Raw genomic sequence first — 15,490 nt, 5'->3', positions numbered from 1 at the left:
CAGCTTGATGCTAGACAGAATGGCACAAAAAGTAACATGTAGGACAGAACTAGAGGGAACAGGTCTAAATTGGAGCAGGAAGGATTGAGGTCAGACACAAGGAAGAGTTTCTAAACAGGTTGTCTGACACTGGAAGTCATTATCAAAGTATACTGTAGGGTTTCCTTGAAGAAAAGAAAAGGCAGAGAAGAATGCATATGCAGTGATGTGAGTGCAGTCTGCATGAAGAGAATGGGTCTCTGGACAAAGTCCATAGACTTGCTAGAATTATTACAGGATAAGCCTCCATTCCAAACTGACTGGCAAATCTTACCTTCAGTATTTCGCCATCTGCGTAAAGCACATACATGGTCACTTCAATATTCTTTTGTACACTCTTTCCCCCTCTCTCGAAATCTCCCTTCTCCAAGGTTAGGTACAGGTCGTTGCGGATATCACCTACAGGGAAAGAAATGCCATTTCTTCACAACCACAGAAGCCATACTGCCCCTTGTGTATGGAGGACCAGGCTAGCATTTGGGTCCTCCAGGGTTCAGGTGGGTGCTCAGGGCATTGCAAGCTTGGTTAATAAGAGTGGACAGTCTACCCATATCAGTGCAGCAGTACTCAGGTTGGTTAGTTGGACATGTGTGCTCTAAGTCTGGATTCTTTTTTTTTTTTTAATTTTTTTTAAATTTTTTATTTATTTATGATAGTCACAGAGAGAGAGAGAGAGAGGCAGAGACATAGGGCAGAGGGAGAAGCAGGCTCCATGCACCGGGAGCCTGATGTGGGATTCGATCCCGGGTCTCCAGGATCACGCCCTGGGCCAAAGGCAAGCGCCAAACCACTGCGCCACCCAGGGATCCCCTAAGTCTGGATTCTAAAGGTGTTCACCACACCTTGTCCAGGGTGGGAAAAGGTGGGGTGGGGAATCTTTTCTTTTATCATAGATGACTGCTCAGTCTCTCAACCCTCTAGGAGAATAGCTGAAATCTAAGCCTTCCAAAGGGGAAAGACTTTAGAATATATAGGAATAACACTTATTTTTATCATGTCTATATGCTTTAACTACTAATCTCTCCTCCTTTCCCTCCAAAATAAATTAAAAAGTAGTTGCCTTTTTCTTTTATGGGTTTTCTTTTTTCGACTCGTAACCCTTCTGAGTCTTCCTTTTTTTAAAATTTACTTAAATTCAATTAGCCAACACAGAGTACATCATTAGTTTCAGATGTAGTGTTTAATAATTCATTAGTTATGTACAGAGGATACACTAGTTTTTCCTTCTGGAGGCTTAGATCCAAATCCTGTCCCCTGAGGAGTGCCAGACCCAGGTCCCTGGGCTGTCATTTTTTTTCTTCTTTGTGTTGCAAGTGCTCTGGGAACAGGTGACTCCAGAGTCACAGGTGCTAAAGCACTGGGGTGACAATCTGTTGTTGCTCTCCCTGCTACCCTGTGCTATGTCTGACTCCTGCCCACTTTGCCAACATCTGCTGCTAAAGACTGGGCAGGAGAAGCTCAAACTGCAAACTGAAATGACCTAAGAAGTGACCAAATCTGCCTTTTTTAGGGGAATGGGATTGTCTGTTCAGATATAAGAAGAGCTCATTTGCCTGCTCTAAGCTTCTAAATTTGTAACATGACCAGTTTTATTCACATATTCTAAAGGGCTTTTGAATTTCAGAAAAAAAAATGTAGTAGAGTCTCTGGGAAAAAATCTTCGAAGAAAAAATGGCAAAGGAAAACACACAGGGCCAAAGTGAAGATGTGTTAGTCTGAAAAATTCAATTGAGAAGTGATAGAATGATTAACTTGCAAAGCAAGTCAATTCAGAGTATTTTTTTCTACCTCAGTTCTTAGCAAACCTGGCATATCTAAAAATGTTTATTACTTGGAATCACAATGGCATACAGGTATTGTTTTTGGTTAGCAAGTGTCTTTCTGGTACATGATGATGGCTCCTTTTCCCTACAGACCACCTCTCTGTGGAAGTGTCTCAATGTCTCTTATGAATGAAACATGACAGACTAGGACTGGCATATACCTGGGTTTTGAGTTCTTCATGACCAGACATTCTATTCTTCAGGTCATCTTACTATACCAGGAATGCAGCCATAGTTATTTGGTTGCATAATGAAGCTCTTCAAATATTTCCGCTCTAGTGGAGAAGAGCAGCCCATAAGAAGCAATTAATTATTCTCTGACAGTCCAGAGAACTTTCTCTAATATGTGAAAAACATCATGTTTCCCAAATAGCCCTGAGGCTACCATGAAGGGAAAGGAAAATACATTCTGGAAATCACATACAAATACAACTAACTGCTGGATAGGTAGGACACCCTAGAGGGTGTCTCTCTTTTGCAGTTCACACAGACTTCTCCCCTGGGGTGAGGAGAGCCTCTACTTTGAATTCTCCTGAGTCTGCACTTTTATCTGCCTCCTTTGGGCATCTCTGCTTGGGCCTTCCTAGCATATCATGAAAACAGCACTCAGGTGTGCAGGAAGGGTAGGAAAGGAAAACAGAAGGGAAATTCAAATCCATCAATTTGCTACCATATGGGCAGAAGCTGAGTAAAACCAGTACTGAAAGTAAAAATCAAAATTAAATGGGAACGTTACTGTAGGTTATTGCTATTATAATGGGATAAATAAGATAATAAGATAATAAGATAATAAATTCAAATATACCTTGAATTTTTAATAACCGAAACATACATTTTAGAACTTTCTTTTGATGTAAGTCTTTTAGTTACACATTAGCCTTTCTATGGAATTTAAGTAATTATTAAAATTCTAGGCTGTTTTGGCATAAAATGAATAGTTCGGAGAATTTTAATGTCTAATCTAAAGAATAGGTGCTTTGTTTAACTACTACTCTTTTTTATCCTGAAGATTTTATTTATTTATTCATGAGAGACACACAGAGAGAGAGAGAGAGAGAGAGAGAGAAAGGCAGAGACACAGCAGGCCCCATGCAGGGAGCCTGATGTGGGACTCGATCCCAGTACTCCAGGATTACACCCTGGGCCAAAGGCAGGTGCTAAACCTCTGAGCCACCCAGGCAACCAGCACTCTCTAGAAATTATTCAAGATAATACACATGACTTGTAAAAGCAGATACTAGCTCTTGGCAATAGTATTCTAGCTTGTACAAACATTTTAAATTTCTGTGACTCTATACAAAAGTTAGCTATAAATAAATGTGTCCTTCAAATGAAACATTTAAATGTTTCCTAACAATATGTGATACTCATGCAAAAGAAAGTATTATCTTGGAGACTGATGACAGAATTTGGTCTGTGTTGATTTTATAGGGTGAGCCCATGGTTGCTGGGCAGCTCCTCCAAGGCATTTTAAATCAAAATGTCAATTTCATAGGAAAGAGCTGAGCTAGATATTCCTACAGTTTTCATTCTTTTTAAATTTTCTAGAATGCCTTTAGTGGTATCTTGCTGAGAAAATTTACCAATAGAAGTAAACATACCCTCTGAGTTAGAGACTGAAGCAGCTTGATTTCATCAGATTTTTTGCTGCTCTTTATTTGGACAACAGACTTGCCTAAGACTGGGGCTATTCTCAGCAGAATGGATATTAGCCTGCTTTATGGGTTGCAATTTTGCAAATTATGGCCTCAATTTCAAGAACTGCGATAGTTAATGTTGCTGGGGCCTTCTTGTCAAAAGCTCTCTGGGGGATCATTTAAATAGAGCTCTCCACTAATTCTCCTGGAACTAGGAGAAAACCTAAGAAGCATCAATGTGAAAGCCCTCAAGATTTAATGACCCAGCCCTGCCTTATCAATAGCCTCCTAGGTTCCCTGATCTTCAGCTGTCCCTGTTACATGTTATATGTTCACAAAGCCTACCAGTGGAATCATGCATTTGGATTAAGGCACTGTCTCCAGGAGGTGCCTGTAAACTTTAGCATCAATTGCAAGGAAATATTATGAGAGGTTTGAGGACAGGCAAATTACAATGAGGATGGGAAAGAGAAAGCCTGAGCAGTGATTTGTGAGATTAGTTTGCAGACCACTCGTTGGCTGGCTGTATTCTAACCACCTAGGGAGCTTATTAAAACTAGATTTCTAGCATCTACCCCTTGAGATTCCAGTTGGTCTTGGGTGGAGTTTGTGTACGTACATTAAACGAACTAACAACATCACCAGGTGATTCTGATGCTCTCCAGGGTTTAAAGCCAGGGGACCATAGTTTAATGCCATGGGGTTTGCTGGGAAGATACTTATGAGATCTGACTGGGTGTGCGGGGCTAGGCAGCTCTTAGGCAGCACAGAGAAATGCTGAAAGCGTTCTGGGAAGGGGAGGTTTCTCTGTACAGTGTGGGAGTCGGTATCATTGAGGGTGGCTCTGCCTCCCTTTATTATATGACCTCTGCTTCCTGAGGTTAGCCGAGTTTTTGTAATGGCATCAGCAACGCCTTGTATCTCTGAGTGCTTAGTGCTCAGCTGACATGCAACAGAGTTTCTTGAATGGAAAAATGATTGAATGAAGTTGTTCTAGTCAGAGGGCCTCAGAATATATTGTCTCTTCCTTTTCACAGTCTCCCAGAGTAGCCAATGCCAGCTGATGGTACAGCTGCATGCCAGGAGACTAGAGACTTAAGAAGGGTAGGCAGAGATCGGCAGACTTTTTCTGTAAGAAGACAGGTAGTACATATTTTAGGTTCTGTGGTTCACATAGGTCTCTGTTACATGTCGCTTTCACAACCCTTTTAAAATGTGAAAAAACATTCTTAGCTGGCAGGTGGTACAAAAATAGGCTGCTGGCTGGATTTGGCCCAGAGACTATAATTTCCTGATACCTGGCTTGGGAGAGTTTACATGTCAAGAACAGTTTCACTACACTACAACTATACATCAGAAATCCAGATTCTTCTAAGTCTACACAAGCAGGTGCTAGGCAGGTGCAAGGTAATGAAACTAAGACCACTTTATTAAACCAAGGATTGGTCTGAAACATTCTGGGGTCTTTATGGAGTGAGAGGTCTTAAAAGGAAACTGTTTTTCAGCTACCAAAAACCTTAGGGGGCTGGGAGCACTGTGACAGAGCTGCATCCAACAGTGATAGAGAACCGCATGCCTCAGTGGCCAGGTGGGATCCTCTGAAGACCAGCATCCTAGTATGACACTGAAGAAACTGAACTCACAATGTGTTTGCACTTCTCTTCTGAGAGCAGATTCTAGCAATTTCAGAACCTCTGAAGTCTGGCTCAGGCACCAGAGCATCTGTTAGCAAGAGAATCTCCTGCCAGACACTCCAGCTTTACTAGGAATTTTGGGGCCACACGGTTACAGCCTATCTGGAATTCTATCCCAGGAGAAATGATCCAGGACAGCCCACACAGGTTTGGGCATTCAGACTTGTTTGGATTATTATATTCATGCTCCTTCTGTATAAATTAGTCACACCACATTTTAGGAGGCTTTGGGTTCAAGGATACTAGTATTTATTACTGTATTACTTATACCTTGTCTACGTCTAGATAGGGTTATCAGGGATAGCGCTTTCTTTCCCTTAAGACCATGTGAAACTAGACCTAACCTACTCTTAGAAGACACAGCAGCCTGCTCAGGATGGCACCAATTTTATCTCTTGGCAGAATAGGAGTGAAGTCTCCTGACAGCATCATGGAAATATGGAGACATTAACAACCATTCAACTTAGACATACGACTGATATTTTATTTTGTTATAGTTCTTATTTTAAGGAAGAGACCTTCTCTCTCCAAAAAAAAAAAAAAACCTCTTCTTCAGAATATCCAGGAGGGATGGGTTTATTACTTTTAAACCATGTCTTCAGTGTCACACTTCTAGTGGTTTGTACTGTTATGAGGCCACGGATGTTCTTTGCTTTACCAGGAAGATAGGAATGGGCATAGTACAACATCATTATGTTGTTATTCCTTTCTTGGGTCAAGGATGTGATGATCTTTCAACCTGCTCTGGGACCAGATGTGATCATTCCTAAACTATCCCTTACATATTGCCAAAACCTCATTTGACACCCAGACTTACCACAGTCCTATAAATCTACTTGTGGTAAATACTTTCATCACTCCCTTTGAGGAGAGCTTTCTTTCAAAAGTCAGGTCTCTGTGTGTCTGCTTTTTGTGTGAGATGTGTCCAACAGAGCAGAAAAAAGCTTTCTACCTTTGTGATTCTCTGTAGCTTGGTATAAGTATCTCTCATTTTCTTTTCAGTGGAAGTGGCTGATGCATCTCCGAGAAATCTTTCTGTGTAGTTATACACCTAGGGCTTGTTAAGGTTTTTTTTCTTAATATTTTATTTATTTATTCATGAAAGACACACATAGAGAAAGAGAGGCAGAGACACAGGCAGAGGAAGAAGCAGGCTCCATGCAGGGAGCCCAACGTGGGATTCGATCCCAGGTCTCCAGGATCATACCCTGGGCTGTGGGCGGCGCTAAACCACTGAGCCACCTGGGCTGCCCTTATTAAGGTTTTTTAAACATTCCAATATGTTCTTAGTTTCCTCAAATCTCAATGAGCACCTAAAGTAATACATAGTATTCTAGGCTGGGCTGGTACCTTCTTTTGTTTTATGTTTTGTCAGTTACCCCAAAAAGTGAGGCTGATGAAGGATTAATAATGTACATGATACCCCACCCAATATTGCAACATTCCATGAGACAAATGAAGATGGAAACAAAGCAGGCAGAAGCAGACAGGGCACACAAAAGCAGGAACTTACACCCAACTATCTTCATCTCTGCACCAGAAAGGGGCGAGAATGAAGGGACAGCACAAAGAGAGACAAGAACAATTAAGACATTTCCCTTGGAACTGGTCCGTCTCGCTGGTCTTCTGGGGGAGGGGCCTGCTGTGCTGATTCTCAGGTGAGAGCACAAATGTAATTAGGTGTATCCACCCAGCTATATAAAAGGGCGAGATTTCCTTCTATCTTTGAAATCTTTTTTTTAGCAAATTGCCTGTGATAAACATCTCAGTCTGGTTTAATGTTTATTCAATAATAGTAACACCACTTTCTTTCTTTCCTGTATTTTGTGTAGAGGAATTTCTAGATTGGCGGAAGATCTTTTGTCTTATCCCAATAATCTGCAGAACTACTCCTCTGATGTTAGGCTCATGAACCATAATAAATTAATAATAACAAAAAAAAAAAAAAAGAACAATTAAGACAGACAGGAAAAGAGAAAAAAAAATCATCACTTGCAGGTCGGTGATGAAGCATGCACTTTTTATCAAGGGTCAAAGCAAAGGACAGAGTGTATTTCCGAGCACGAGGGCAAGAGTCAGAGGGTCCCCTAGAAGGATGCCATGCCTGCAGAGCTGCCTTCTAAGGGCAAGTTCGGAGCAATGCAGAGAGGAGCACTACCTGTGCCAGGTCTGACTCAGGGAGGGACAAAGCCTCCCTAAGGCAGAGTCTCCCAAGGACATGGTTCTCAAAAGGGGTCCCAAACTAGCAGCACTACCATCACCTCAGAGCTTGTAAGGAATGCAAATTGTTGGGTCCCACTCCAATCCTACTGTATCAGAAACTCCTGGGGGTGGCCAGCAGGTTGTTTCTCCAAGCCCTGCAGGTGACTCAGATATGTACTAAGGATGGAGAACTACTTCTTTGGGGGAACACCTAGTCCTCAGCCAGAGCACATTACATCAAAGGGCAGGTTTCTTCTGACAAGATGGAAGACCATTTAACTCATATGAAACGTGGCCCATATTGCCCACAGTAAGTGAAAACCTTTAAAAATTCAAGACTTAGAAAGTAAGTTAAAATGTAATTCCCACAGGCCCCTGACAGAACTCTGTATTCCTACTGACTCCAGGAAACAGACTTAACAGGAATGCTAAAAATTACAGAGGGATATATAGAAGGTGGTAGCCAGGCTCTGCTGCAGGCATGGTCTGCAATGAAGAGGGGATAACCTCTTCCTGAGCAAAAACTTTTAAATCATTCTTTTCAGTTTACAGTCTCCTGGCCGGCAGTTTTCTTTAAAGTTTTATTTTGGCTACTTCACTGAGAACAATGTTAACTCCAACTGGTTCACCTGGAACACTTGTCCTGCTTTAGTCATTCCTGCCCATCTTCTTGAAAATAAATTTAGGAAGGGAGTTATTAAATGAGTTTGGAGAGAAGGAAGAAGTACCCACATGAATATGGTAACCAACCTATAAAAGGCTGTGAGGGCCTGGTTTCAAAATTAGGCTTAAATTCTCATATCTATTTGTTCTTCTATAATCTAGAATATCATCTGGTTGGTATGTCTTCTCTGAGACCTCCTAGAGCACTAGCAACAGCAATTCTGCCTCTTGTTCACCACCATGAGTCATGAGCAGAGTTGGACCTCAGCTGTGGCACAGAGTAGCACATCTGTGGTTCACAGTGGTCACGTGGTGTGTTACACACCCATGGAAAGCAAAGGGAGACCATCAAAGAGACCTTTTTCAAAATGATATGTTGGATACTGGGGTGGCTAGAGCCTGGTTGAACTCTGTAAGTCAGAGATCTAAGCTCTGTCAGTATGCTTTGACAACGTCCCATCTAGGCCATCCTGGCAAAAAAAAAAAAAAAAAAAAAAAAAAAAAAAAAGACCTCCCCAAATAAGTGCCTGGAAATTTCTATCAAATCTTGGATAGTTTTAAAACAAGAATCACAGTTTATGAGTCATTCTAATTTTTCCATTTACTAATTTCTCAGACTTAAGTGTTGAAATGCTCACAGTTACTGACATAATTCATTGCCTTGTTCATTTCCCATATATATGTCCATGTATCAAAAAATTGCAACTTCTTGTAACTTGGTCTTACCAGCACTATATGGGCTGGGGGACTGCTGTAGCCAGTACAACATTCCCACAGGGGAAGGGTGGATCAGTTGCAGGAAGTCTCACCAAGGGACTTCAGAGCATATGGTTTCCTAAGAGAGTGGACTGTGATGTAAAACATTCCTGTACACTTCCTGCTGTTCCAGCAGAACCTGCAGGCCAGCCCTATCACTATGTCTGAGAATGGCAAACTCACTCTGATGATATCTTGGAGTGCATTAAGAGGTCAGTCAGTTGTTAGCTCACAACTCTGGGAGTGGCCATCTGCAAAAAAGCTCTTTCCTCACGGGGTGGAAGGGTAGAGGAGGAGACAGATTATGCACAAAGGACTGCTTCCTGCCTGTGAGGCAATCCTTAACTTTCAGCTCTAGCACTTAGTACTCAAAGGCAAGACAACCCAGGAAGCAGCATACTCACAGGCCTGGCCTGGACCTTTCAGGGTCGCCCAGTGTCTCAGCCCTGGGAGGGGAAATCATATGATGGTCCCTTAGCTGACTATGGGAGAGAACGTAACTACCTTAGCTTTAGCTTGCCTCACCAGTGCCTAATACAGCTGATTCCCGGACAGGCCTAGCATACCCAGAGGTCCTTTATACACCTATTTATCATTGATGCAGAGAGATGTGTTTTGCTCCACAAAAAGATTTCTTTCCACAGATGAGAGTTAGACAACATAACTCTTGAAATTAAACTTTGTTAAAAATTTTTTTTTGACTGAATTTTGTTCCTTTTTAGTCTCTATTCACTTGGTTTTAATTCTCTGTAAAGACTAAAAGGAAATAAATGTATAATCTTAGGCAAAAAAGCTCTTAAAAGATAGGAAGAACTTTAAGTATATCTCTTAGAATATATTTTACCACCTCATGAGCCTGGATAGCTAAGTTTTAAAAAAAATCACCAGATCAATTTTGGTAACCATCTATTTTTTCTTCCAGACATTTTGCTAAGAAGCCAGGACTATGCCTGGGCTCTTCTTGTCCTGATAACCAGGGGTGAGAAATGGTGTCAGGACAGGATGGAAGAAGTGCCCTATGAAGGATATTGATGGGAGCCTTTCATAAGTATGAAGTCTCCGTAGCATTTAAAGATAAACATGGAATTGATTGAGTGGCCTAGGTTTCCCATTCAAAAGATTTTTCTGTGTGCACGAGCAGGAGATGAGGGCTGTTCATAGCAGCTTCCTCTGCATTCATAGTGTCTATGGGGAGGGGATGCAGGCAATAGAAAACAAGTCCAGGCACACTGTGGGAAGTTGGAAGGCAGTTGGAATCCATTATGGGGCCCTTCCCTGTGCTCAGGTCCTACTCCTCTTTGGGTATGTGCTGACAAATATTTCCAACAAGGGGATTTAGAATACCATGAAGAGCTCCAAATAGGTGATATATAGTAGAGTGGTGACAATCAGTTCAGTCTGGCCTGCCCTGGCTCTTTCAAACAGAAGCAAACAAGTTTTTATCAGATCATTAAAATTCAATGGAAAAGGTAGGTCCATAACTCCTGTAATCCTTTAGAAAAGCAGTTATTAGCCTGTTCTGATTTCCTTCTCTTTGTTACTTATCAGACTACCTGCCCTCCATCTGAGCCACGCCTCTATCCTTCCCTCACTCTCTAGAGCCCCCTTGGCTCTGATGGTCTGTTTCAATCCCCTTCTCTAGCTTTGCCTGCATCGACCTGACTAGGAAACATGAACCTGGGACTGACTTTCAAGAACCACACTTGACAGTTGATGCATTCCCACTTTCTGCTCTGGCTCTCCACTGGGCATTAAATGAGAAGAGTGAGCCAATTCCTGAGAAACTAGCTAGGTAGTACTATTCCTAATGCCTAACATACCATTTGCCTGATTTCTTTTCTGATACATTAAAATGTATCTGCTTTTTCTACATGAATTGGATTCATCAATACTACAGGCACATATTTTGGAGTATTCTTCCTATTAAGGAGGAAGGTCTTGTGAGCCAATTCTTTTCTAAGAAATGTAATGGAAGAGAAGAGCATATAAGACATCCCCATGAACCAACCATATTGGTTCCTAGCATCCAGTCTCTACAGGAGACAACAAAGCCCATCTGCTGGATTGTCATGTTGCATAGGTGAATATGATGTGGGGGCTTTTGGAAAAGAACAGATGCCAACAGAGAAACTCTTGACTACAGATTGTAGTCAGCAACTTGACTCGGAATTCAGCAGCTTTTAATGGCTGCAGGGCTTCTCCACAGCATAGTTCACCATCTGCTCATGAGAACACCAGACCTCATCCTTCTAACCCCTCTTCCAACCTAGCCCCAAGAAGTACTGCCTACCTGGCATGATGACATCAGGAAATCCCAATTTTCTTGTTATTGCCAATCCCCTATTAAATATCATGGGGTTTTCTCTCCTAATCTGTTCCATGTCTCCACGAAGAAGCTGTAGAGAAATAATAAGACCTGCAAAAACAAAAGCATTTTCTTATTCAGAATACATTTCCACCCTGTATTCTGGTACTAGAAAACACAGTAAAGAGTCACATTTTTTTTTCTGGAGGAAAATATGCAAAGTTCAGCACTTGAGAAAAATTTTGATGCAGAAAGTATATGTTATTCTAAAGAAACATTCTAGAAAGCTAAAGGATCTTTTTTATTGTTTCAATTTTTATTTGAATTCTAGTTAACATATAGAATATAATACTGGTTTCAGGGGTAGAATTTAGTGATTCATCACTTACATGTAACATCCACTGCTCAACACAACATACATGTCCTCCTTAATATCCATCACCCATATAGCCCACTCCCGCCCACCTCCCCTCCAGCAACCCTCAGTTTGTTCCCTATAGTTAAGAGTCTCCAGGGGGTGCCTGCATGGCTTAGTTGGTTAAGCATCCAACTCTTGATCTCAGCTCAGGTCTTGATCTCAGGGTTTAAGCCCCTGTTGAGCTCCGTGCTATGCATGGAACCTACTTAAAGAAAAAATAGTCTCTTGTGGTTTACTTCCCTCTTTTCCCCCCTTGTTCATATATTTTGTTTCTTAAATTCTATATATGAATGAAATCATGTTGTCTTTCTCTGACTTATTTTGCTTAGTATAATACGCTCTAGCTCCAACCACATCGTTGCAAATAGCAAGATTTCCAGTGTGTGTGTGTGTGTGTGTGTGTGTGTGTGTCTGTACAACATCTTATCCATTCATCAGTTGATGGAGATATGGGCTCTTTCCATAATTTGACTATTGTTGATAATGCTACTATAAAACTATAAACATTATACATCAGGGTGCATGTATCCCTTCAAATCAGTATTTTTGTATTCTTTGGGTAAATATCTAGTAGTGCAAATTGCTGGGTCATGGGATAGGTAGTTCAATTTTTAGCTTTTTGAGGAACCTCCATATTGTTTTCCAGAGTGGCTACAGCAGTTTGCATTCCCACCAAGAGTGCAAGAGGGTTCCCCTTTCTCCACATCCTTGCCAACATCTGTTGTTTCCTGTGCTGTTAATTTTAGCCATCCTGACAGGTGTGAGGTGGTATCTCATTGTAGTTTTGATTTGTATTTCCCTGACGATGAGTGTTGTTGAGTATCTTTTCACATATCTGTTTGGCCATCTGGATGTCTTCTTTGGAAAAATGTCTATTCATGTATTCTGCTCATTTCTTTTTTCTTTTTAAAGATTTTATTTATTTATTCATGAGAGACAGATACAGAGAGAGAGAGAGAGAGAGAGAGAGAGAGGGCAGAGGGAGAAGCAGGCTCCATGCAGGGAGCCTGATGTGGGACTTGATCCAGGGTCTCCAGGATCACACCCTGGACTGAAGGTGGCGCTAAACCACTGAGCCACCTGGGCTGCCCATATTTTGCTCATTTCTTAACTGGTTTACTTATTTTTGGGGTGTTGATTACGATGAATTCCATATAGATTCTGGATACTAACCCTTTATCAGATATGTTGTTTGCAGATATCTTCTCCCGTTCTGTAGGTTGCCTTTTATTTTGTTGACTGTTTCCTTCACTGTGCAGAAGCTTTTCATGTTGATCAAGTCCTTATAGTTCACTTTTGCTTTTGTCTCCCTTGCCTCCAGAGACATGTCTAGTAAGAAGTTGCTGAGGCCGAGGTCAAAGATGTTGCTGTCTGTATTCTCCTCTAGGATTTTGGTGGTTTCCTGTCTTATATTTAGGCCTTTCATCCATTTTGAATTTGTTTTTGTGTGCCTCCCTGCACTCTGCAGGTGCCTTTTTCACTAGAGCAAGTATGACTAAGAACCAGAGCAGCAGTGGGTCCCTCTCCCATAAGACCAGCACAAATCCCCTGCACACACCAGGTCTATGGATCATAGAGTACTGCAAAGCTTCCACTTTAGTAGAAATAGGACCATTTCATCTTACGTTAAAGATTGTCCCATAAGAAAGTAATTGCACGAACTGACATTTGTGTGGAATATTGGAGAGTCAGCAACCTGGTCCCTGTACTCTCCCCAACCCCATCCCTGTGGAAGAGCTAGATGAGGATTAATAATATAAATTAACCCCACCCCAAGACATGTAAATAAAACTGTATAACACTCATTTAAAATACACAGAAAATCTAATGTGTCAACTGTTTTATTTGTCTTCACTTCACTTCACTTGTTTAAGACCTTCGCGCTACTAGAATTACTAAAAATTAGGTCTGTGGCTACGTGTCTAAGAGGCCAACCTAAGGGAGTTAGTGCTGAATGATATACTTTTAGTCTCAGCATTTAAAACTAATATAGCAATTCCTTCTGCATTTTTGTATGATTTGACTGGAACAGAAAGCACTACTGATTTCTGAAACAGAATTGTCAAGGCAATGACCTGTCCTTGATGTTTAACAAAGATGAGTGACAGTTTATAGCAAAATAAAATTTCAATGATGATATATCTTTAATTAGGAGACTAATAAAGACCTGAACTATTACTTGAGTAATCTATAAAATTTTCTGACACGAAGACTCCAGAGTCTTCCTGCACTGGAAACCCCATGCTCAGAAGCTTGGCAACAGAGTGGAAAGCCAGTGACCTGGAGTTTGGAAACCTGGGTTCCCTGAGTCAGCCACGAAGTCATTTCATGGAACTTCAGTTCCCTCTTTTATTTAATGAGGGAGTTGAAACAAGTAATTTCCAAGATCTCAACCAGCTTCTAAGTCAAACCTTGCCTAGAAGATGTCAGATATATACTTCAAAGAGGAGCAGCCTATTTCTCTTCCTGGTTATTCTATAAGTGCATGGAGACCTTCTCTAACTGGGCTATCCTCACTGAGGCTCTCTGATGTCTGGGAAGCCTTTGTAACACTGTGAAAAATGGCCAGTGTTTGTGAGTTCTGGACAAAAACCACAGACACTGAAGATCGTACCATCCCCTGCTCACTCTGGGGAGTGAGACACAATTCAACATCTTGACCTGGGGAGGTGATGGTGGAAACTAATTTTTCAGTTGTTTAAAAAAACGTAATATTACTACCATCTTTGTTTTAAAATGTTCTCCATATTTTAATCATACAAGAACTTGTAGCCAAGGGCAGCTCTTTACAAATCAAGTAAGTAAATAAAGCAAAGAACACCATAAATATAAGTGAACGGTAGTCTTCCAAAGTACCAGTAACTTTCTTATATTTTAAAAACAAGATTTTATTTGCTTCTTGCTTTAGCTTTGTTTTAGAAATATGGGCTCCCCTCTCCTGTGCACACTGCATGGAGCTCCTTGGCATTCAGGCACATATATAGGAAAAAACAGTCCCTTAAAAATAGTGAGAGAGACCCTGAGGCTTTCCGTGCTAGAGTTTTAGAGAAACCAAGTACTCCCAGCAAAGGTCTCAAACTTCGCAGCCTCTGGTGTCGAGCTGCTCTGAGGACCCTCATAGTTAAATATCTGCTGACCCTGATAAAGAAAAAATTAAGTTCTTTTTTTAAAAATTTCAAATTAGTTAACATACAGCACTGATTTCAAGAGCAGAATCCAGTGATTCATCACCCACATATCACACCCAGTGCTCATCCTATCAAGTGCCTTCCTTAATGCCCATCACCCAGTTAGCCTACCACCCCACCCACGACCCCTCCACAGCAACCCTCAGTTTGTTCTCTATATTTAAGGGTCTCTTATGGTTTGCCTCCCTCTCTGTTTTTATCTTATTTTATCTTCCTTCCCGCCCTCTATGTTCATCTATTTTGTTTCTTAAATTCCATATATGAGTGAAATCATATGGTACTTGTCTTTCTCTGATTTATTCTGCTTAGAATAATACACTCTAGATCCATCCATGTGGTTGCAAATGGCAAGATTTCATTTTTTTTTGATCACCGTGTAATATTCCATTGTATATATGGACCACATTTTCTTCATCCATTCATCAATGGACATTTGGGCTCTTTGCATAATTTGGCTATTGTTGATAATGCTGCTATGAACAAGGGTGAATGTGTCCCTTTGAAGCACCATTTTTACCCTTTAGGTTAATACTTGGTAGTGAAAACTTAGTTCTTAACTTTGGAGACTGCCATGCCTTGCAGTGGCTTTGCGCTTTCTGTGCAAACAAAAAGGCCCACTTCCTGTTTACAACAAGGCTATGGAAGTTAAAAAACAAAGAAAATTATGTAAAAGATTATGAGATAACTGAAAGATTAAAACTATTAGAAGAAACATGGTTCTGCATACATTTGATAGCTATCTTCAAGTGTGCATAAAAGCTCAGA

The 15,490-nt window shown here is 41.0% G+C and overlaps 1 protein-coding gene across 11 annotated transcripts in view; it reads right to left on the bottom strand.

Annotated features, from left to right (window-relative positions):
• The window catches only part of DOCK3 (dedicator of cytokinesis 3), a 525,841-nt gene that overhangs the window by 90,874 nt on the left and 419,477 nt on the right, over positions 1-15,490 (bottom strand). For all 11 annotated transcript variants that reach the window (XM_041761983.1, XM_041761990.1, XM_041761984.1 and 8 more), the window contains 2 exons: positions 11,105-11,230; positions 314-438 (listed from right to left, as the gene is read on the bottom strand). In XM_041761983.1, coding sequence (XP_041617917.1) covers positions 314-438; positions 11,105-11,230 — 251 coding nt within the window. The remainder of the gene's footprint in view (positions 1-313; positions 439-11,104; positions 11,231-15,490) is intronic.

Source organism: Vulpes lagopus, chromosome 7 (assembly GCF_018345385.1).
Source record: "Vulpes lagopus strain Blue_001 chromosome 7, ASM1834538v1, whole genome shotgun sequence".
In the NCBI taxonomy this organism is placed as follows: Eukaryota; Metazoa; Chordata; class Mammalia; order Carnivora; family Canidae; genus Vulpes; species Vulpes lagopus.
Note: the sequence above shows the minus strand (reverse complement) of the source record. Positions and strands in the feature narration are given on the sequence as shown.